Source organism: Desmodus rotundus, chromosome 6, assembly GCF_022682495.2.
Source record: "Desmodus rotundus isolate HL8 chromosome 6, HLdesRot8A.1, whole genome shotgun sequence".
In the NCBI taxonomy this organism is placed as follows: Eukaryota; Metazoa; Chordata; class Mammalia; order Chiroptera; family Phyllostomidae; genus Desmodus; species Desmodus rotundus.
This window is the reverse complement of record NC_071392.1, coordinates 144,787,012-144,808,005: the sequence shown is the minus strand read 5'-3', so window position 1 is coordinate 144,808,005 and position 20,994 is coordinate 144,787,012. Positions and strand designations below refer to the sequence as shown.

At 48.5% G+C, this 20,994-nt stretch overlaps 1 protein-coding gene across 2 annotated transcripts in view; it reads right to left on the bottom strand.

Annotated features, from left to right (window-relative positions):
• CYFIP2 (cytoplasmic FMR1 interacting protein 2) overlaps positions 1–20,994 on the bottom strand; it is a 104,358-nt gene that overhangs the window by 70,420 nt on the left and 12,944 nt on the right. For both annotated transcript variants that reach the window (XM_024577086.3, XM_024577087.4), the window contains exons 2-9: positions 18,144–18,283; positions 16,546–16,635; positions 13,349–13,426; positions 11,735–11,836; positions 8,941–9,122; positions 6,557–6,653; positions 5,278–5,406; positions 1,660–1,764 (exon numbers count right to left, since the gene is read on the bottom strand). In XM_024577086.3, the coding sequence (XP_024432854.1) occupies positions 1,660–1,764; positions 5,278–5,406; positions 6,557–6,653; positions 8,941–9,122; positions 11,735–11,836; positions 13,349–13,426; positions 16,546–16,635; positions 18,144–18,260 (900 nt within the window). In that variant the 5' untranslated portion in view covers positions 18,261–18,283. The remainder of the gene's footprint in view (positions 1–1,659; positions 1,765–5,277; positions 5,407–6,556; positions 6,654–8,940; positions 9,123–11,734; positions 11,837–13,348; positions 13,427–16,545; positions 16,636–18,143; positions 18,284–20,994) is intronic.

Genomic DNA, 20,994 nt, shown 5'->3' with positions numbered 1-20,994 from the left:
CCATTTATGTTTACAGCCTGCTTCTGACGCGCCAGGCACTTGGCTAAGCACTTCAGAATCAAGAGGATTTTTAGGTCAGTGAAAGGACTCTGTATGACACCATAATGGTAGGTACACGTCATTCTACATTTGTCAAAACCCACAGAACGTACAAGGTCAAGAGTGATCCCTAATGTAAACTATGGACATTGGGTGACAGTGATGGGTTGATGTAGGTCCATCAATGACAACAAATGTACCACTCCAGTGGGGAACACTGATAATGGGGGTGGGGGTGGGGTGCTGTACATGAGTCGGAGGAGCAAGGGGTAAGGGAAATCTTCATACTTTCTGCTCAACTAAGCTGTGAACCTAAAATTGCCCTAAAAAATTAAAGTCTTTTAAACAACAACAAAAATAGTATCTCAACCCATACAATAACCCTGTGAGGTCAGTACTATTTTCATTCCCATTTCAGAGATGAAGAAGCCGAAGCTCAGATGGCCTAAGTGACTCTTTCCCAAAGTCATTCCAGCTAGAAGTCAAGGAGACAGGGCTACGAGCCAGGGCTCTGGCTCACCTAGAATAATCCCACTGAACCCTCAAAGGGACTCTGTGAAGTGGACCCTTAACATTCACATGCGGCTGGGTAACTCAGTCTCAGAGAGGTTCTGTGGCTTTCCCAAAGTTTTCCAGCTAGTAAGTGGCAGGGGTAGACTATAGCCCGGTCTGGCCGAGGAGATGCTGTATCCATCCACTCCATCTGCCCCTCGTCATGCTGAGGAAGGCAGAGGCAGACTTTGCAAGGGTCTCCCGAGACGAGCCCTGTTTTCATTAGGGGCAGCTCCGGAGAAAAGTGGAAGTTCCAGCCTCAAAAAGCAGTCAAGGCACAGAATGTCTTTCGGTGACTTATTTCCCCTTAACCTTGAAGAGTTGATGGTTTTCAGGCCCAGCCTGGTGTTCACCGTGTCACATCTGCAGGTTCCGCCTTGAATGTTAAGCCTGGCTTTCCCGTGTCTGACCTCTGGGATCCCACCCCATGCCTGCAGTGCCCAGTGCTCGAATCAAATGACAACATGGGATTCAGTTCCAAAGTAGGAAATCCCTTGGTGAACATCTCAAAGGCTTAGCTTAATCGCAGTGTTTTATTTGCAAAGATCAGGGGTGAGAAGCTGCAATCTCTGGGGCACTGGAACAGACTGAGTGTAGGATGGATGCTCTGCGGCATCGGCCCAGAGGCAGGGGCCAGCATGGTGCTTCTGGTGGGCCAGGTGAGAGGCTGTGCTTTTGCAAATGCCAATCAGTTTAAAATCCAGTCTAATCCTTCTGCTCCTACGAGCTCTGCCTTGAACTGAGAAATAAAGCAGGTGCTGTCTTCTGGGATGTACCTTTTTTTACATGGCAGGGGATTTCAGGAAAGGGAAAAAGCAGTATGCACACAGGATCATAATGCCCCCCAGGCAAACCCCAGCCAAATCCTGAGACTTGAGCATGTTTGCCATGCAGGGGGTCCCTTCTAGTATAGATTCCTCTACCAAGGGCAGCTGGGGGTCCTGCCGTTCTATTCTCTTCCTCCTCAGAGCTGTAGCCCAACCAGCAAGCCCCACTGCTTGCTGACTAATATCATTTCTTTCCCCTGAGAGACCATCCCTTGGCCCCTGCCCAGCCCCAGGTGCTGACCTTAAAGAATTTATCGATTTTGCTGAGGTTGATTCTCTTCTTGGCATCCAGTTTGTAAATGTTACTGACATTTCCATCCATCAGGTAGAGACCAAAACCCATGACCTGAGTGAGAAGGGGCAGAGCAGAGAAGCCAGTCACATCGGATGGAAAAGTTTCAAAACGCTAGGTCTGTGCACGTGTACACACACACACACACACACACACACTCACTCCCTGTGCTACACGTTCTATTACAAAACCCACGTGTGCCTTCAAATAAAGAAAGAACACACAGAGGTCTAATTTCAACCCGAAATCTGATTTCTGTGAAGAGATGCAGGCGGCTCCTTAGTATATGATTGTGGCGGCCGCTGCTGAAGTCCTAACTATGGGCCCAAGTCCGAGCTTAGGGCTTTCACAGGCATTATCCTTAATTCTCACAGCAGCCTTGTAAGTCAAGTTCCACACAATAACCTTGCTCACAGATGAGGACTTGAGGACACAGAGAGGTCACACAGCTTGCCAAGGTCACACAGCGAGAAAGCTGCAGAGACAGGATGCAAGCCTGGGCCTGTCTGATGACACCCAGTCCTTCGGACCAGCAGCGGCTGCTGCCAGTGCATCCCTGGGGCCCAGTGCATCTCAGGCACTTGAGAAACACTTGTCAAATGTTGAATGAACATGAAACTATTCAACTCTTTCCCCCAGGAAACAATAATAATGTAAAGATTCCTGAGGAGCCACTGGAGACTTTATTTTTAAAATAAGAATATTTTTTTAAAATTTTGCCTGACAATGCTTAATAAGCAGGTTGACAAATTCCTGATATTCCAGCCCAGTTAATAGTTTCCTGAAGGCTGGCTTGATCTTTTAGTCAAACATACGAGGGAGCCTCCCTTGGCTCACAGTTGCTATGTGACCACGGGCAAGTCACAACTGACACATAGGGAGTGAACTAGAGGACTGCTAAGGTCACTGCCCCCTTAGTAGCCGCATTGTGTGGTTCTGCCGGGGGAAAATGCCAGACTTTTCTGTGAAGGGTGAACAGCGCCACCTGATGGCATCTGTGTTCCCTGACAAACTACAGAAACTAGAAACACCAAAACAGTGTCCAGGCCAGGCCTCAGACCCAGGAGATTGAGGAGGAGGAAGGTTAAGAAGCTGTGGTGGGTAAAGATTAAAGGCAGGTGAGGGAAAAGGAAGGCCTGAGAATTCGACGGCAGCATCTAAGCATGCTTGTGGACTGGAAATTGGTACCCTCATTTGTGGAAGCAGCAGTTCTGGGGAGAGCTATAGTAATTGTCTGGGCATAGCAGTGGCTGAGAGAGCCCACGTGCCTTCCCTGGATTTCTGACTGTGCAGAGGAAGCCAAGGGAACGAGGCACAAAGCCACACGGCCCTGAAAACCCCATTCAGGTGCTATGGAATGTAAAGAAGGGAACACCAACAGGTCTGGGATGCTTAGAATAGCTAGAGTGACTTGGAGGAGAGAAAGAAAAAGTATAACCACCAGGAGAGTTTGAAAGGTGAGGTTTTGGGGAAGAAAGAATCAAAAGGGGCTTTGCTGAGTGTATTAAGCATACGAAGGTTGGCCCTGGCCCAGTAGCTCAGTTATATCAAGGCTGCGGGTTCAATCCCCAGTCCCGGCATAGAGAATCAACCAATGAATTCATAAATAAGTAGAACAACAAAACTGATGTATTCCCCCCCCTTCCTTTCTCTCTCTAAAACTCAATTTAAAAAAAGTTCTTGCATTAAAAAAAAAAAAAAAAAAGAACACGGAGGTTATTCGTTTCAGTGCTACAGCTGTCAGAGAGAAACATCCGAAGCCGCCAACATTAGAACAATGGCTAAAAAAGGAGAGTTTATCCGCGCGACATTATTTAACAGCTGCATACTATTCCAATACATTGAATGAAAGGGGATAAAACTTACATACATAACTTGTGTATCCTGCATATGTTGGAAATATATAATCATAGAAAAATGGGAAGGATATACATTAAAATGCTAAAAGTAACGCATTTTACTTTTCTCTGGATGGAAAGATCGTGAGAGATTAAAACTTTTTAATCTTGTGCTTCTCTGTATATTTCAGATTTTCTTCAATAATTATAACTCGATAATTTAAAAATTAAACTTGTAAGTTGATGGATCAAATGTGATGATTTTGGCAAACCAGAGCAAATGCGCGAAGATTTTGCCTTCCCTCCGAGTGGGTCGTTTCTCCTCGGGGAAGTCTGACCTGACGAGGGTGTGCGCACAAAGGCTGAGCTGTAAGAGTGTTCAGTGCAGATTGGCAAGCAAACACCCTGCGAGGGGGGGATTTGTTAAATAACAGTGTCCCCATACCATGGACTACTTGGCAGCCATTAAAAACTACACTGCGGGAATATCCTTAATGATGTCTGGTTTAAAGGAAAAAAGCCAGCTTATAAAACATTATTGTAACAGGGTGCAGCCAAGGAGGGGGGCCCAAATGGGGATTTGTAATGGGGTCCAGAGCTCAGGGTATCCAGGAAACATTAGGAAAAAAAAATATATATATAGGATGTCCTCACCCCCACAAGCCTGAGCTGGGGGATGGGATGCATGGAGCAGGGTCCTTCAGAGTTGTTTTGAATAGCAACAGTTTTGCAGATAACCTCTAGAATGGTCATTTAACATATCTATAACCTTTAACTGAGTTCATAGATTTGTTAAATTGCTGTGGCCATGCCTTGAGCCAGGGGGATGGGAGTGACTTCAACCGATGATGTAACTGGGTACAGCACCTGCATAAAAGCTTGGAGATGATTGGCTCCATGCCACAGGGCCACACCTGCCCAGACTTACTATGGCAGCCCAGTAAAGCTGGGAGAAAACGGGAATGCTGGCAGGTGTAACTGATTGTGGGAGGAGTCGGAAATGGGGCTGCGGAGGAAGATTGGCGCTGGGATTTAAACCCAGGTGCAGCGGCCCTGCGGGTCTTTTTGGGATCACGTGGCTTTGGTGAAGGTTGGGATTGTGCAGCTTTAGGATGCTCCTTTTGCCACGTGTCTTAGGAAGCTGGAGGGACTTTGCCTGGAAGACAAGGGGACACAGGACTCTTGCTAGTGGGCCATAAGAAGGTGCCACATGGCTCTGGATTAACTGGAGATAGTGACGGCGACACAGTGGATGGTGCTGGAACCGAGCGGCTGCCTGAACCACGGACTTCTACTTCTCCTGAGATATGGTACGCTGGACTGGGCAAAGGTGAGAAGGGAGGACTGTGCGTTTGTGGGTATTTTAAAGGACTTTAGTATTTTTAATGAAGACATTAAGTCAGTACTCTAAGTCTGTATAATTTTTAAATAAATAATCCCTTTCCTTTTCACCAGCCTCTGGCACTGAGAGACGTCTTTCCCTGGTGGCAGGCAAGGCGAACCTAGTACGGGGTGGGGGGCACCCCGGAGCACAAGGGTGGGTCCATTCAGTAGTAGTATATCATTTGCCCGTCCCCCCGGGGTCTGTTCTGTAACATTATGTGCAGTGAGATCTGTATCAATGTTTGAGTAAGAAAAAATAAATACTGGTTTTTTTAAAGTGATTTTCCGCAAGAAGGAGGTGGGAGGGCAATTCCAGGCCCCGCAGTGCTGACCACAGGGGTCGTACCTTGAGGAGCATGTGCTTCTCGCTGGGGGTCAGGTACATCTTGTTCTCGTAGTAATCCACGCAGATGTTGACAATGTCCGCCAGCAGCTCCTCGTAGCCTGGGATCACTTCCAGTTGCTGATGGAGACACTACACAGCAGCGCCCCCCTCTGGTTAGCCCCTCTCCTGCCCCCTCCTCACCCACTACACTGCAGAACTGTGTGTGCTCCTGCACTCGCCCCTCACCCCCCACAGCTAACCACCAGGGGAGGGGGCCTGCATCCTCTCGATGTCCCCCAATGGCTGGTCGGAGCTCCTGCACATTCCCCACGGCACAAAACTGGCTCCCCTCCAGGCCCTCCATTTTATTTCCTCGAAGTCTGATGGTTGGAAAGGACTTTCTTGGGCTGAACCGAAATGCAGTTCAGCTTCACAGCGAAGGCCTACAGTAATCTCGGTTTAGTTTTGGGGGTGTGGACTTAGCCATGACATCTCGTCAGATGATGGGAGGTGACCCAGCTGGTGGAGGAGGGTGGGGCCCCAGGGGGACATGGGGGTACAGAAACACTTCTCCTGAGAGAAGGGCCGGGCAACAAGGGGCTGCATCTCCCAGAAAGAAGCTCGGAGCCTCCAAACTGACAGCCTTTTGCCTTTAACACAGAGTAGGGGGCCCCGTGAAGGTGGAGGGCCGCATACAGCCTGGGTCCTGCTGACATTCTTGCTGCTGCTTGTTTAGGCTGAACTGACAGACGAGCAAGACAGATTACGTTAAGTCAGACAGAGCGTGAGAGCCACAGCCGGGTGGGCGTGCCCTGGCCTAGCAGCGGGGGTGATAACAGCTACAGCATCTTGTGCCCTCGCCATTTGTCAGGCTCTGCCTACGGGGGGGCTTTTTATATCTCATTGTATCTCACTGACTTCTCAAAATATTCTCATAATGTTCTCAAAAAAAGCCCCACTGGACAGGTGACAAAATGAGGTATAGGCCTTGCCCAAGGTCTCCTAATAGGCCAGTGAAAGGTCCAGGACTGGAAAATAGGCTGTTTCACCCCAGAACTCGTGTTCTCAGCCATGATAGGGGAGCAGGATACTGGCTGAGAAGGTTTTCAGGGAACAAAATCTGGAGAAGGTGAAGGTGTTCGTCTGTGGTTGGGAGGGGAGACTTAGGTCTGCAGCTGAATTCCTGAGCCAGGCAGCGGGGTGTGAGATCTGGACTGGGCTCCTCTGCGCAGACTCCACCCAGCCCCTGGGCCCCGCCTGTGTCCCGGGGTTCCAGGACACACAGGGAGTGTGCCCTCACCTGGGTGATCCTGTTGTGGTTGGCCAGGAACATGGACAGGTTCTGCGACTCCTGGATAGACTGGGGGTCCGCCATCTTCCTCAGGAACTGGGCAGCCCTAAAGCATGGGTGTCGCAGAGAGGAAGGCTCGAGTGCCACTGCCTAAGTAGGCCCACCTGACCCGGAGTTACACTGCCCCCGAGGTTAATGAGCCCTGATATCACAGGTGACTAATGTCAAAGTAGGATGTGTTCTGGAGTCATTTCATTTGGAGCTGTTTACACTTGTGATAAGGGCATCTGAAATTCAGAGGCAAGAATGCCCTGAAGGTCAAACTCCAAGTTTAAGGGCAGCTAGCATCCTATCCACCAGCTGTAAGTGGTAAGACAGAGTGAAATAAGCATCCCTGGGCCTTGGGGTGACCTCCGTGAAATGGCCAGTCAGTCATGGAGCAGAATCACAGGCAGGAGGCGCTGTTTTTGTTGTGTATTATGTTCTTTACTTGGAAAACCTCTCTGTTTCTAAAGCAAAGCATTACACAGAAAACCAAAGTCTATTTACCCCATTGGGATTACAGGTGAGGGGATGGCGGGGAGCACAGGCAGGACTTGAAAGGAGAAGGCTGCGGTGGCCCAGACTCCCCCAGCCTAACCCGGTGGTGGTACAGCCTGACAGTCACAACTCAGACAAGACACCTGCCCCACTCACGACTCCAGCCGGCCCGCAGAGCATGTCAATTGTGACCACGATGGAAGGAGTTGGGGAGATACTGAGGGGAGGTATTACACTATGAGCCGTCTATGAACCTTTGTGAAAGGTGCCATTTCTGAGTCAGGCTGGAGATGGGGCTCTGCCCGCTGGGCACCTCCAGGTTTCACAGCTCACTCAGGAGGATGATGTGCTGAGAATCAGCCCACTGTCTGCTTTCTCCAGTAACCTGGGAGTCCCGGGATGATGTGGTTCAAGGAGGAAGGGCCCTTCTATCAGGGACACAGAAAATCCCTCCCAAGAGGTGTGTCCAGACAACAAAGAGGGAATCTGTTGCTTTTGACTCCCCACCCCACTTTTGGGTGGCTGTCCCTTAATTTCTACAGAGGAACGACCTCTTCCCTTCTCTCTCGGTCCTTTTCTCTTGTGAGCTGACACTGACCCCCAAGTGACCCCACGGGTGGGTGAGCACCTGTCCAATCAGAGCTCCCTCCCCCCACAGTAATGGACAAAGGACCTAGCACAGGACCAAGCTGGAGCGACGACAACCCTCCCTGGGACTTATGTAAAAGTATTTGCAAGGACGAGCATCCTTTCCTTCTTGCGAAGCTGAAGCTGGGGTGGCTATGCTGGCCCGAGGGAGGCCACCCCAGGGCCAAGTCTGCCTGAGAATGAGCCCATATGGAGGACAAGTTGCAGTGCGAGGTGGAGGGAACTAGACCAACATCCTCTGAGTACCCGGATCCAGGTACACAGTGGCTTCGCAGTTCTGGGAGCCAGTCCGTCCCTCCTCTCACAGAAGCAGTTTGAACTGGCTGTCTGATGCGGGCAGGAATGACTACTGTGGTCATTTTGTGATGATCGCATGATGCTGTACTACACAGGACAAGAGAGGGTGCTGCTGCCCCACAGGCGGGGAACAAGGATCTGATTCCATCTTGAGACAGAAAACCCTGCAAAGATATAGGAGACCGTTCTGCGTGGCGTGGGCCCAGCTCCCATTCGGGAAGGCCAGTGGAAAGAGAAGTCTGGCACACAGGACCCACACCCACGGATAGGTTCTCCCGTGGGGAATCAGGCCTTCATTGTACCTAGGCCACTTTGAGACTTGCTTTTGCTAAAACTCCCCCATCCTGGATCCAGGCAGCAAACGTTTACTGCAGGTCTTTAAAGTAACTTCCTAAAATCTGTGCTAAACCTTCCAAGGACGAGTGTAACCAGTTCAACCACTTTTCCCTTTACATTTGCAAATATCCTTCCTTTTTGATGTAATTAGCAACAGCCTCTCCTTTGTTTTCTGTAAAAGGTAACCAACTAAAGTGAACCTGTGCATAGTAAATGAGGACCATCCTCAATGTAATGTGCCCAGAAAATCAATAAAAGCCTGTCAAGGCAAGGGTTGGGGTGCTCTCCCCTTGAGAGAGTGGCCGTGCGGTCCCTTTTCCTCCACAGGACTCGGTAGTCTGTATAAATTTGCCTTGAGCCACAACGCCATGGACACTGCTTACCGATGACCACGACACAAAGACCCATTTCTCCCAGGAGCCAGCCCTGCACTCCCTCACACCACAGAACCAGGTCCTGTGTACTTGGGTTGTGGCTCGTTTGGTTCTGGAGAAGGAACCTGTTAGAAGGACTCCATCCTCTTCCTCCCCTTGGCTAGCTCCCCAGGAAGTGGGCAGGGAGGGGGGACTGACCTCTTATAGGCAGAGTGGTCGTTCTTGACGCTGCACTTCATATTCTTCAGCTCGTCCAGGACGGCGAACATGTTGATGAACTTGCCCAGGGTCAGGAGGTAAGCTTCGGAGACAAAGTCCTTCCTCCGTTCCGCGTGACACAGCCGCTTCACCTCACTACAGAATCGCTCGATGGCCTTACGCTGCGGGAGCAAGGGAGACGTGAGTAAGGACGGGGCGGCCAGGGGGCAGCTTGCTGCGCTTTCAGGTGGGGAGCAGGGTCAAGGCTCCCCTGGGGCCCTAGTCAGAGCCTGGGCATTTAGAGAAAGGCAAATCTGCCAGGGGGCCTTCCTCAGAGAAGCCCCTAAATGCAAAGCTGATTTTTCAAGGGAAGCCTGGAACCTCCCCCCGCAACCCTCAAGTGAGTTGAACCAATGTATTCATTAGTCACACCTTTGCAGAGAAACATTGTGCGTTACTCGTTTTTTGTATTCTAGCACCTAGGACAGTGGGAGGTACCAATATGGCAGTAGAGACCAAGAGTAAGAGAGACATTCAGAGAAAGAGGTTCATGGATCCAATCAATAGTATTTACTGAGGATCCACTATGTACCAGGTACCATCCTAGGCACTGGAGTAAAGAAGGGAACAAAACTAGAAAAAAAACTCTATCCTAACCGGCTTATATTTTAGTGAGGGAAGACAAAACAAATGACTTCTGCACATTACAATGTAATGTGTCTATGGAGAAACAAAGCAGAGAGGGGGGTCGGGAGGGCGGTTGCCTAGAGCTGGGGCGGACAGGGGTGTAACGGGTAATAGTGAAAGGGTGTGGGGTTTCTTTCTGGGGTGATGGAGATGGCATAAATTGACCTGGTAATGGACACACAACTCTGTGAATGTACTAAACGCCACTGAATCGTCCACTTTACACGGGTGAATTACATGGTCTGTGAATTACAGCAGTAAATCTGTTACCAAAGAAAGCTACCGAACAACAAAGAACTAGGCTGAAGCAGTAATCCAGAGAGACGGCAGCAGAAGAGGAGGAGAGAGAAATTACTCCTTTAGGTGCGCTCCACTCCTCAGCGTGGGGTACCCCACCGGCCATGAATTCCTCTCCTGCCGAGATCAGACCGGGCCATGCTCTCTCCTTCTAGAGTCCAAGTCCAATACCACTGTCTGCAATGATGGAAATGTCCTGAGTCTACAAAGCCTAACAGGAGAACCATTCACCACATGTGGCTACAGAGCACTCGATGGCCAGGGCGACGAAGGAACTGAATTTTAAATTTTATTTAATTTTAATGAATGCAAATAGCCACATGCAGGCAATGGCTACTGCCTGCCCAGGGCAGTTCCATATGATCCCAAACCCCCATTTCTCTTGCCAGGAGGCCCTCAGCTTAGTACTTAATTGGTTTCTGGATAGTTTTTCTCTCTTGGATCTGCCTCCCTAAAGAGATTTTAGGCTCCTTGAAGGCAGAATCATGATGCTAATACGGCAGCTTTGATGTGTTAAACCTACCGTTTAGCCAGGGCTCTACCTAGCTCTTTACAAACAAACTTCTTTCATCCTCACCACAAACCGTGGTGTGGTATTATTTCTGGGGTGAGAAAACTGAAGGTGTCACAGATATTAAATGCCACACAGGCACACAGTCACCGCGTGGCAGAACATGGGCCTCTGCCTCGGAAGCCAGTGTTCCTGCCTGGGCTGCAAGGACCTCACCTTCCCAAACATCCCACCTCCTGCCACCAGGAGGCCAGTGCGGAGCTGAGCAGACATTCGACCAGTGCCTGGGAGCCTGTTTATGGAGCTCAGCTCTCCCGTGGAGCCCGGGCAGGGCGCGGTGTGTAACATGACTCCTGCTCCAGGGTGCAGGCTGGTCTTAAGGCTGCTCTCCTGAGCAGCTTCCGACACATGCATAAGCAACCAGTTTGTGTTATTTTTCCTTTGTTACTTCCGTTTAACCAGCTTGTCCTTTCTTTTTTTAACTAGCTTGCCCTCTTGAAAGCCCTTGGCTGTCTTTCCCCTTTCCCTCCTTTAAATAATCACTCTTCCTGGCTTCCCAGCTGGTCTCCCTCCTGTCACTCCTGCCCCTCTTGCCCCTCACATCTGTACTGCCCCCACCTCCCATCCCTTTCCCACACAGCAGCCAGGTGTTGTAAAAGCTCAAACCGGGTCGTCACTCAGAAGTCTCCAGCAGCTTCTGTGCTGCTTGAATAGAATCCACAAATTCTTTTCACGTCCTACTTCATGCCCTGTATGATTGGGTCCCTGGCTACCTCTGCAGCCCCAACTTTTACCACTCCCACTTCCCACCCTGCCACCTCCCTGGCTTCCTTCTGTTTCTGAAACCCATTAGGCTCTGTCAGGCCTCAGGGCATTCCTTGGCTTTACAGGTCCTTCCCCGTGAAACCCCCTTCCTGGGATCACCACTTGGCAGTCTTTCTCATCACACCAACCCCAGTTCAAGTGCCACCTCCTGAGAGGTCGTCCCTAATGCACCAGGTCACAGACACCCTCTAGCCCAGAGATTTTTTAAATGTTATTTGATTCACAGCACATATTATGCCCTGGAAACGATTGTGTACTGTTCATTGTAGTCTCTCCTGCCCAGAGCACACCTGCATGCTCACGAGGATGGAAATTACGTGAAGGGGCAGGGGTTTGTCCATGCCCCCCACCCAGGGCACTCAACAAGTATTTGTCGAGTGAATAAGCAACACGGCACAAAAACCCAGACCCATGTGTTTACAAGAGTGGGGGAACTTCCCAAGTGTCCTGGTCCAGAGTCACCCAGCTCCTCACCTGAAAGTACATGAACTTCATGAGCTTGGTGACCTCCGGCTCCAGCACCTCCACTGTCTTCTCATAGATCTCCACTCGGTTGGGCTGCTCGTTGCACTTCACCTGTGGGGAGAGGGGATTTCAGGCATCCTGACCGGCACACACAGTCCTGCTTCATGCCTGTTGTCTTGTTAAAGGGCCCCTTTTCACTCAACTAGGATAAATGACAAGGTTGCCCTCGTGACAGGAGGCTGGGGCAGCCCTGTCTGATGGGTCTGACTGGGGGAAAATGCCCCCCAGACACTGGCTGCAGGAAAGAACAATCCTCCACTCCCTCCAGTTGTCTCTGCACTGTGCCCAGGAGCCATACACTTGTCTACGTTTATCTGTAAGGTCCCCCTCCTGCAGCCGTTTCCTACCCCAGAGGGGCCCCGCCAGAGTCTCAGCAGAGAAAAATGTTCCATCCACTGCTCTGGATGCACCTGCCACACTCGGGCCCACAAGACACCCACGGTCTCTGCCACGGGGCTTCCGCACATCGGAGTCATGTGGCAGATGTTTTCACAGCATGCACACTAGGGACAGCTAACAGGGTGACCGAAACTGTCACCTGTGACAGCGAGAAATTGTCCCCTGTGACGAAGAGTGTGCGAAGGGTAAGTACAAGGTCATCCTTCACACTGCTGTTTAGAAATTCTTAAAATAGAGGCAATCAGCTCGATATCCACGAGTCGATGACTGAATGGACAAAATATGAGACGCTCGTTCAGTATCATTATGTAACTGTCACAAGGAACGAGACAGCCCTGTGTCGACTAACACGCAGAGATTGCTGCCATAAATTGGCAAGTGAAAACTGCGACAGGACAGGAAGAGTAATTCAATCCCGTTTCATTAAACAAAACAAAACTGTGTTTCTGTGTCCACATGTATTACAGACACAAAGTCTGAAACAGTGCAAAGTGACCTGCCAGCGAGCAGTTAGCCCCGGGGGCCAGGAGTGGGGGAGGGAGACAGCCAGCCTCCCTTTGCACACCTGCGCCTCGCTGATTTTGTTAAAATGTGACTTGTATGGTGATTAGCGGTGTAGTGATGGTAACATAGGATCTGGGTGGGCCAATATACATACAGGCAGTATGTTAATAAATGTCAACAGTAAAGAATAAATGGTAAAAACATCAAAGAGCAGAACAAGATACGAAGCAACATGCTTTTGTAAAATTTACAAAATAATCATCATAGAAATATTTGTGATAGTCACCAAAAAAGACCCAGACAAACAGCAGCACAGTGCCCATAGTGACCACGCTCTGTCGGGAGGTGGGTTTGGGTGGTGGGGGGTTGGGGGGGGCAGGGGAGGGTGTCTTGCTTTTTACTTTATATCTTTCTGCAATGGTTTGGGTGACATACAGCTAGCGTTTACTGTTTTCCAAATAAAACAGATTGAACAAAAACTTTTTTAGGCTGGCATCAGTTTTATGGGAAACTCTCCAAATGTCTTCTGTGAGCCGGTCCCCCTCTCCGCTACCCTCCCCCCTACTTTGCTCCCAGCCACCTGGAATTTTGAAGGGAGGGGATGTGAAGGGTGGTGGTGCCCCTGGAGGCCAGAGAGCCACCAGGCCAGGAGAGTCTCACCTGGGGGATGGCCCGGGAACAGCTGCGCCAGGTATACAGCATGACCGCATACTCATGCCCTTCCTCCAGCATTTCATTCTGAAAAGCAAAACACGCTCATCAGGGAAAGGCTGTGCTGGGGCCACAAGCTTCCCAATGGCCCCTGAGTCCTCACTACTCAGGTGGTCCGTGGACCAGCAGCATCACCGTCACCTGGGGGGCTTACTAGAAAGGCAGAGCCTCAAGCCACTACCTGGGCTTAGAGGCTCAGAATCCACATTTCAGTAACATTCCCAGGTGACTCGCCCTCCCAGGTGCACAGTGAGTTTGAGAAACACTGGCCTAAACTATCCTCATCAGACACCAAGGGCTCTGTGAGGAGGCCACATTTTTTATAGACGGTCGGCCACCTTATAAACAAAGAAGCAGATCTATTTGTTCCAAGAGCAAAAGTTGTCCCAGATATACGTTAGCAAGAAAATAAACAAGTAGCAAAACAGTATGCACAGCAGTTAGGCTACAAAAGCCAAACAATGAGTAATAATTATAAAAATATATTATTGGATTTGGAAGATATTTTGGTGGAATATGCACCAGGCTACGACTAGCAAGCTCTCCGTGTGGCTGGACAAACAGGAGCATTCACTTTCCCTATCATATAGTACCATAATGTTTGCGCTTTCTGTGAGAACTTACATTACTCTTCCCTAAGTAAGAAAATGATTAAAATAAATTTTTAAAATAATGCAGAGCAGATAGTGAAACCAACAACAGCATGAAAAGTAAATCTGAAAAAAATGCAGTGATGCTAATGTTTCTTTCATTTGGTAAATGATGCTGTGGAAAGAGCTCTGAGTCCTGGCTGGTGTGGCTCAGTGGACTGAGCACTGGCCTGTGAACCAAAGGATCACTGGTTCGATTCCCAGTCAGGGCACACACCTGGGTTGCAGGCTAGGTCCCCAGGTGGGGTCGTGCAAGAGGCAACCACACATTGCTGTTTCTCTCCCTCCCTTTCTCCCACCCTTCCCCTCTGTCTAAAAATAAATAAAAATCTTTAAAAATATAAAAAGAAAGGGCCCTGAGCTCAGGGTCCAAATATCTGGGCTCAAATCTCAGCTTCATCGCTCTTTGGCCTTTCGGCCTTCAGGCAACCTCGGAACCTAAGATTTTCCCTTTAGTGACAATGACAGTAACCACCTCAGAGAATTTTATGAGAATTAAATGGAAAACAAACACGCACAGGCTGCATAATCTGTAAAAGGGGTGAAGAGTATTACTAGGAAAAAAATAGTCTGGCAGTTTCTCAAAATAATGAACACAGTTTCCAGATGACCCCTCCGTGATGGGCTGAGTTGTGTCCCTCCAAAATTCCTAAGTTGAAGTCCTAACCCCCGGGGCCTCAGAATGGGACTGTATCTGGTGGCAGGGCCTTTAAAGAGAGAGGTGAGTAAGGTAAAATGGCCCTAGGGTGGGCCCCAGTCCAGTCTGACTCGTGTCCTTTTAAGAAGAAGGAATTCGGACACAGAGAGACACCATATGTGTGTGCCCACGGAGGAAGGACCACGCGAGGGCACAGTGAGAAGGTGGCCATCTGCGAGCCAAGGAGAGCGGCCTCTGGAGGAACCAACCTGCTGACACCTTGGTATTGGACTTCCAGCCTCCAGCACTGTGAGAAAATACATTGCTGTCATTGAAGCCACTGGCCGCCCCATCAAATGAATATGCCCCCTGTGCACGGACCCTTATCTAATTTTCCATAAGTACTACATCGAATCTTCTTGTATGTATCTTACCTTCCGAACCCAGGCAGTCTTTGGAGTTTTTTGCCTTTTTGCCTTTGCTCCTGCTGGTTCCACCAGCTGGGACCACAGAGTTCAGTGGAAAGAGGTCAGGACTGGGGAGCAAAGTCCTGGATTCCAGCTGCAACCCTGTGACTTTCTAGTTGTGGAATCATGAGCAACTTGCTGAGTTAGTTCCCTAGGTCTCAGTTTTCTTATCCCCAAAGTGGGGATAATGATCTCTTTGCAAGTTTCAGGGCTGTTATAAGGCTCCAATGATAGTATGAGTGAGCACACCTTATGCATTTTGAAGGACCATATATATATGGTTATAATGTAATACATGTATATTTACATGTTATATATTCATACATATAATACAAGCCATTTCCTTCATCAAGCTTTCTCCGATACTCTCAAGGCCCCTTCCAAAACAAAGCACTTTGTGCTTTTACCGTGTCGTTCACCTTTAATTTTGTGCTTTTTTATTTATGTGCAAAGAGTAGCCGAGAGCCCAGGTTTTATAGTCACACAGACCTGGGTTTAGCTGTCACTTGTCAGCAGCCGACTCCATGTAACTTAACTGTTCTGCACTTCAGTTTTCACCATCCATAAAATGGGTATTGTAATAGAACCTACCTCACGGGGTTGAGGTGAGGACGAAAAAAATGCATTTACAGTGTCTGCACAGAAAGTGTTTGATAAATGGTAGGCTTGTCAATTCCCCACTTGCCTCACTGAGGATCAAGGCAGGTCCACATCTCTCCTTGAATTCCCCCCACCCACCCTTGTTTAGCACGGTCTCTGCAGAGCCCAGGGCACGTATTTACTCAATGATTGCGCAGGGGCTCGTATGACCAGGTTAGAATGTAGCTGAGACAGAAAAAAGATCCACAGAGTCGCAGGGGCAGGCTCCGAACAAGGACCCTGGAAGTCCTCTGGGTTCAGTGCTACATGAGAACACAACCCATGAAAGCCCGCGAGGGAAGGGGTGATCCCTCGGAGATGGGCCAGACACCTGTCCCGTGACACAGCTGGCCCCGCTTGTGAACGATTTAGGTCACCAGCTTCCTCGAGTCAATGTCATTCCAAAGCCACTGTCCCTTTTATGAGAAACCTTTTGTTTTGCTAGGACAAAATTCCACACAGCCAGTAATCTATGAAGTATAAAACAAGGCAGCATCTAATCCCATGTTAACCTAAAAGGGAAGCAAATGGTGGGGATAAACTTGAGCCTTGAGGTGAGTAGGTTTTGCAAAGCTGGAAGGATGGGGCACAGCATGGCCCTAGACACTGAGATGGGATGGGGCAGGTGTAAGAATGGGCCTCTGGAGCTGGGTCTGACGGAGGCCGGGGGTCCTCGGCAGAGCTGAGCTTGTGCCCCTGGTGTGACAAGCTGCCCACAGCCCTGCCCGCCCTGGCAGGGTCCCAGAGGCTTACCATGCTGGAGTGGACTGTGGCCTGCTCAATGTACCTTGCAATGCCCGTGACAAAGGCATTCCTATCCTCGAAGTTTGTGTCGAAGTTAGCCTGTGGGAATTGGAGGACAGGAACATTTGGTTATTGGAAAACAGGTCCAAGCTGGCTGGGTGCCCAGGGAACAAACTGCTGCCAACGCACGCTGCCAGTTCTCTGTGGAAAGCTATGTCCCCATCAGCCTGTCACTTTGCCCCTCAAATCCCACTCTGAACCACACGGTGTGCGAGCCGCCTGCAGACAGGGCCCACGTCCGCGTCCCACCAGTTGGCCTGGCGGCACCCCCGAGTGAATGCTGTCCACACCTAAGAGCTGTTGGAAGTTAGATGTGCACAGCTTTCACCCAGCAGGTGCAAAAAGACTCACCTGAGGGTGCACGTACATGCAAGGGGCATAATTGCAGCATTTTTGTGAAAGGAAAAGCTGGAAATCATTCCAATGTCCACTACCAGTGAAAGGCTAAATAGATAATAGTATATCCACACAATGGACTTGTACGTACTACACGGTGGTTAAATGCAATGTGGTAGCACCGTAGTGTCGTCAAAGAAAATATCTATAAGAAATTTTAAGTTAAAAATGCCAAATCACAGAGCAATATATATATATATATATATATATATATATATATATATATATATAGTATGATGCCCTTGTTATATTAGAAAATATATACATTTATATGGTAAAAAGGGACATGTGGGGATCTCTATACACACATATATAGACATAGTTACAGGAATTTTTATTCTACTTTTCTGTACTACTTGTAATAAACATGGTATTTATATAATTAAAATTTAATCTGGGTTAAAAAATGTGAATACACCAAGTTTATGAGTTGAACCTTCAGGCATGTGTTTCATAAATCTAACCACTGAATGAAATGTAAAATATATTACACATTTATATTTAGTCCGAATTAGCAGTCTGAGAACTTTCAAAAGGTCAAGTACAGCTAAGAATTTCAGATGAACTTATTCTTTCACAGTGTGGCATACTCACCCTGCAGACCCAGACCAGGGGCTATTTGCAAGGCAGAGTCCTCCCGCACGATGCCCTGCCCCCTGTGCCCTGGTGACCATGGCTTTGACCCGTCCAATCACGGTTTAGCACAAGCTCACCCGTCTCAGGCAAAAGCAAACAACTGTGACAGGCTTCCCTGGGCCATTAGCTGCTGCGGGGAGTTGAAGAGCTCTTCTCACATACATGAAGGAAAAGTAATTACCCAGGCAGGCTCTGGGGGTTTCTAAATTGCAATATTTAATTCATGAGATCGGAGCTGCCAGAGCCTTGGTTGGTGCTGCAGCAAGAACAGCCGGGAAGGTATTTGGGGTCAGAGCAGAGCAACAAGCCTCCCCTGGGGAGGAGGAATAGCTCTGGTGTACATTTACTAGCTAATCTATTCCTTACACTCAGCTCCATTAGGGCACCAGGGACTCCATCAGCTCGTGACCTTTCACCTCCAAGATGCAGTCCTGCCCCTTCCCTCTGCCTTCAAAGCAAACCCTCATGGGGGATCCCCAGAGTTCCTGAGCCCCTAGAGCCCTGGGAGAGTTGACCTGGTACATGATGGAGGAAGGCGGAGGCTCGATGCATGGCTGTTGGTCAGGGAGGGGCAGCTCTTCCAGCAGGTCCACGTTGGACAGGGCATCTTCCAGGGTCACGTGGGTCGTCATGGTTGCCGTTTCTGTATTCCTCACTGAGGGAAAAGAGGAGAAGCACCATGAGGAACTTCGGGGGCTTCCAAACACTTCTTTCAACCTCACCCTGTCCAGACTCCTTTTGGAGAATAAAGGGAGTTAACATGCATTGAGACCACACTCGTTATTTTTTCGTAAGGTGCCCTCCATCTGCAGCTGATGTGCGAGGATCTCTTCACAGTTCACACAGGACTTTCCTGTCTATGACCTCGGCTGAGCCGCACCGCAATGCTCTGTGATCAGCACGGTGGGTGGTATCATACCCACATAGCTGATGAAGGAACAAGGCTCAGGGAGGTTATATGACACCCACACAACCAGTGACCAAGGGCAAAGGACTTCAAATAATGCCTGACGCCAGGACACAAGCCACAGCCAGTCCCCCCCTTTTGTTCTTTATGAGAATATTTACCAGTTCCACGCTTAGATTATTACTGCACAGCACAAACACCCATGATTGCAACAGCCAAGGTTATCCACCCGAAACCAGAGCCCAGGTTTTACAGGCTAATTCTACTGAGACTAGCAGAATTCAGACTCCAGTGGTATTAACCTTATTTGCAAAAATGGAAGAACCACCATCTTCCTTGGCCTCGGTGTGTTTTGTGGGCCACACCAAACAGATCAGCACTGAACGGACATTGTTGTGTCTGGGATGCTGGCAGAGTGTGGTGGCTTTGGTGACGACTTCAGACAGTGAAACTGAAGAGGATCTGAACAGCTTAGTTATCTAAGCCATTTTTTTTTTCAAGAAAAAGTGAGATGTTGGTACAAACAGATCACAACCGTGGTCATCAAGTTCTTGCAAACACGATCTCCTAGCGGCCACACTCACCGATCACAGTACAACACAGTCAACAGTGGAGAATGCAACTAATAGCAAAAAAGAAAACAAAAAACCAAAAAACCCCATACCTATGGAGATTTATAAACACATACTTCAAGGTTATGTATAGCTAAAGAGGAATTCAAATAGAAATTATAAAACATTTAGAACTGAAAGCTAGAGCATGAATAAGTGTCCTCAATGCGTTTAGCAGAAAATAGGAAAGTGAAACTAAATGAACTGAATTTTCCAGTCCAAATCTAAAGAAAGAAAAAAAATCTACCCAAAGAAATGAGACATAGGGATCGATAACACAAAAGTAGATCTAAATGAAGCAAAGAACCAAGCAAACCAAAACAGACAAACAATAGACTAGACAAACAAAAATCTAAAAACTGTTTTATAAGAAGATTAATAAGCTAACACTTTGGCACGGTGGATAAGGAAACAAAGAGAAGGCCCACTGTGCTGTCGGAGCCACCTCCCTCTCTCCCCACCCCCAATCACAGGCAGGTGTGAAACATGCTTAAGGGCCGAGTACTATGAGTGTCAGCGAACTGACTCCCTCACTAGGAATGGGAGAACTGGGTTAGGGGCTGAAAGAGCTGGAGTGTTCCCAATGGCTTGCTGCCCCTCAACTAGCGTCTCCCTTAGGCCTACAGTTGGGAGGGCAGATGGGGCTGTGCAGCTAACTATGAGTCACACTTCACTGAGTTCTCAACACAACCCCTGTCATACTCTATGGCAACAGCCAAAGCCACATCCAATGAGGGCACAGGGCACTCCGAAGTGACTTCCCCCTCCAGCACCTGGCCTCCCTGCTGCGGTTTCAGGTCCTTCCCACACCTATGCTTCTTCCTCTTCTCTTCTCCCTCCTGAATTCTAAGTGTGGCATTCAGCAAAACCATTTGCCAATCCACAGAAAAGATGGCCTTCTTTCTTACATTAATATGAAGTTCCATTTAGCAGGAAGGGTTAATGATTTTATGGGGCATAATGATCAACAAGCTCCAAAGCCCTGATAATGCTCTTCATTAATTCAAAGAACAATGATAAAACTAAACATTTTTAAGCCCTTACCCTGTGTCAGACACTCTGCCAAACACTTGACTATTTTAATCTTGCATCAACACTCTAAAGGTAGGTACTATGATTGTTCCCACTTTACAAAGGAGCAAACAGAAGCTCAGAATTTAAGTAGCTGCACAAGGTCAAGTGCTGGCAAGTGGTGGAGCTGTGGATGGAACTTGGGTTTGTCCTATAAAAAAGGCTTAGAAGCAGCTATCTATTTAAAACTAGTGGGGTTGTGTCAAAGGGGCCCAGGAGCCAATGGGAGGCAGCTTCCACTGGCCCAGTACAGGGTCATGTGATTACCACCAAGCATGACTCAGTGGACTTGAAACAGTATCAAATATGTTTAAATCCAGGAAATCATAATCACACTTAATACAAACGTGGGTTGTATTACTTTACTAAAGTTGGAGGATTCCTGCGAACTCTTATTGAAAAGTCAATAAATAAAAGGAAAGAAGCAAACACTTAACCCGTTTTTCCCATATAGACTATACCCCTGGAAAACCAAATTGCCAAGGAGAGACGTTTCTTTCTATAAAGTTCTTTCTTTTTTCCCCCAGAAATGGTGACAGAATTAAAATATTCCTATTTTTCCAACCCCCAATAAACAAATGGACGTAGGTGCTGACCATCAACTGTTACTAAATGAAAGAATCAGGCATTAGTGCCTCCTGATGGAAAAGCACAGCATCACTTTCCGAAGAACGCTGGGCCCAAAACAAAAAACTTGAATCTCATCAAGCCTCGGATACCAAGTGACAGAAAACACAGAAGAACACATTCAAATATGCCACAGTGATGTGACTGGTG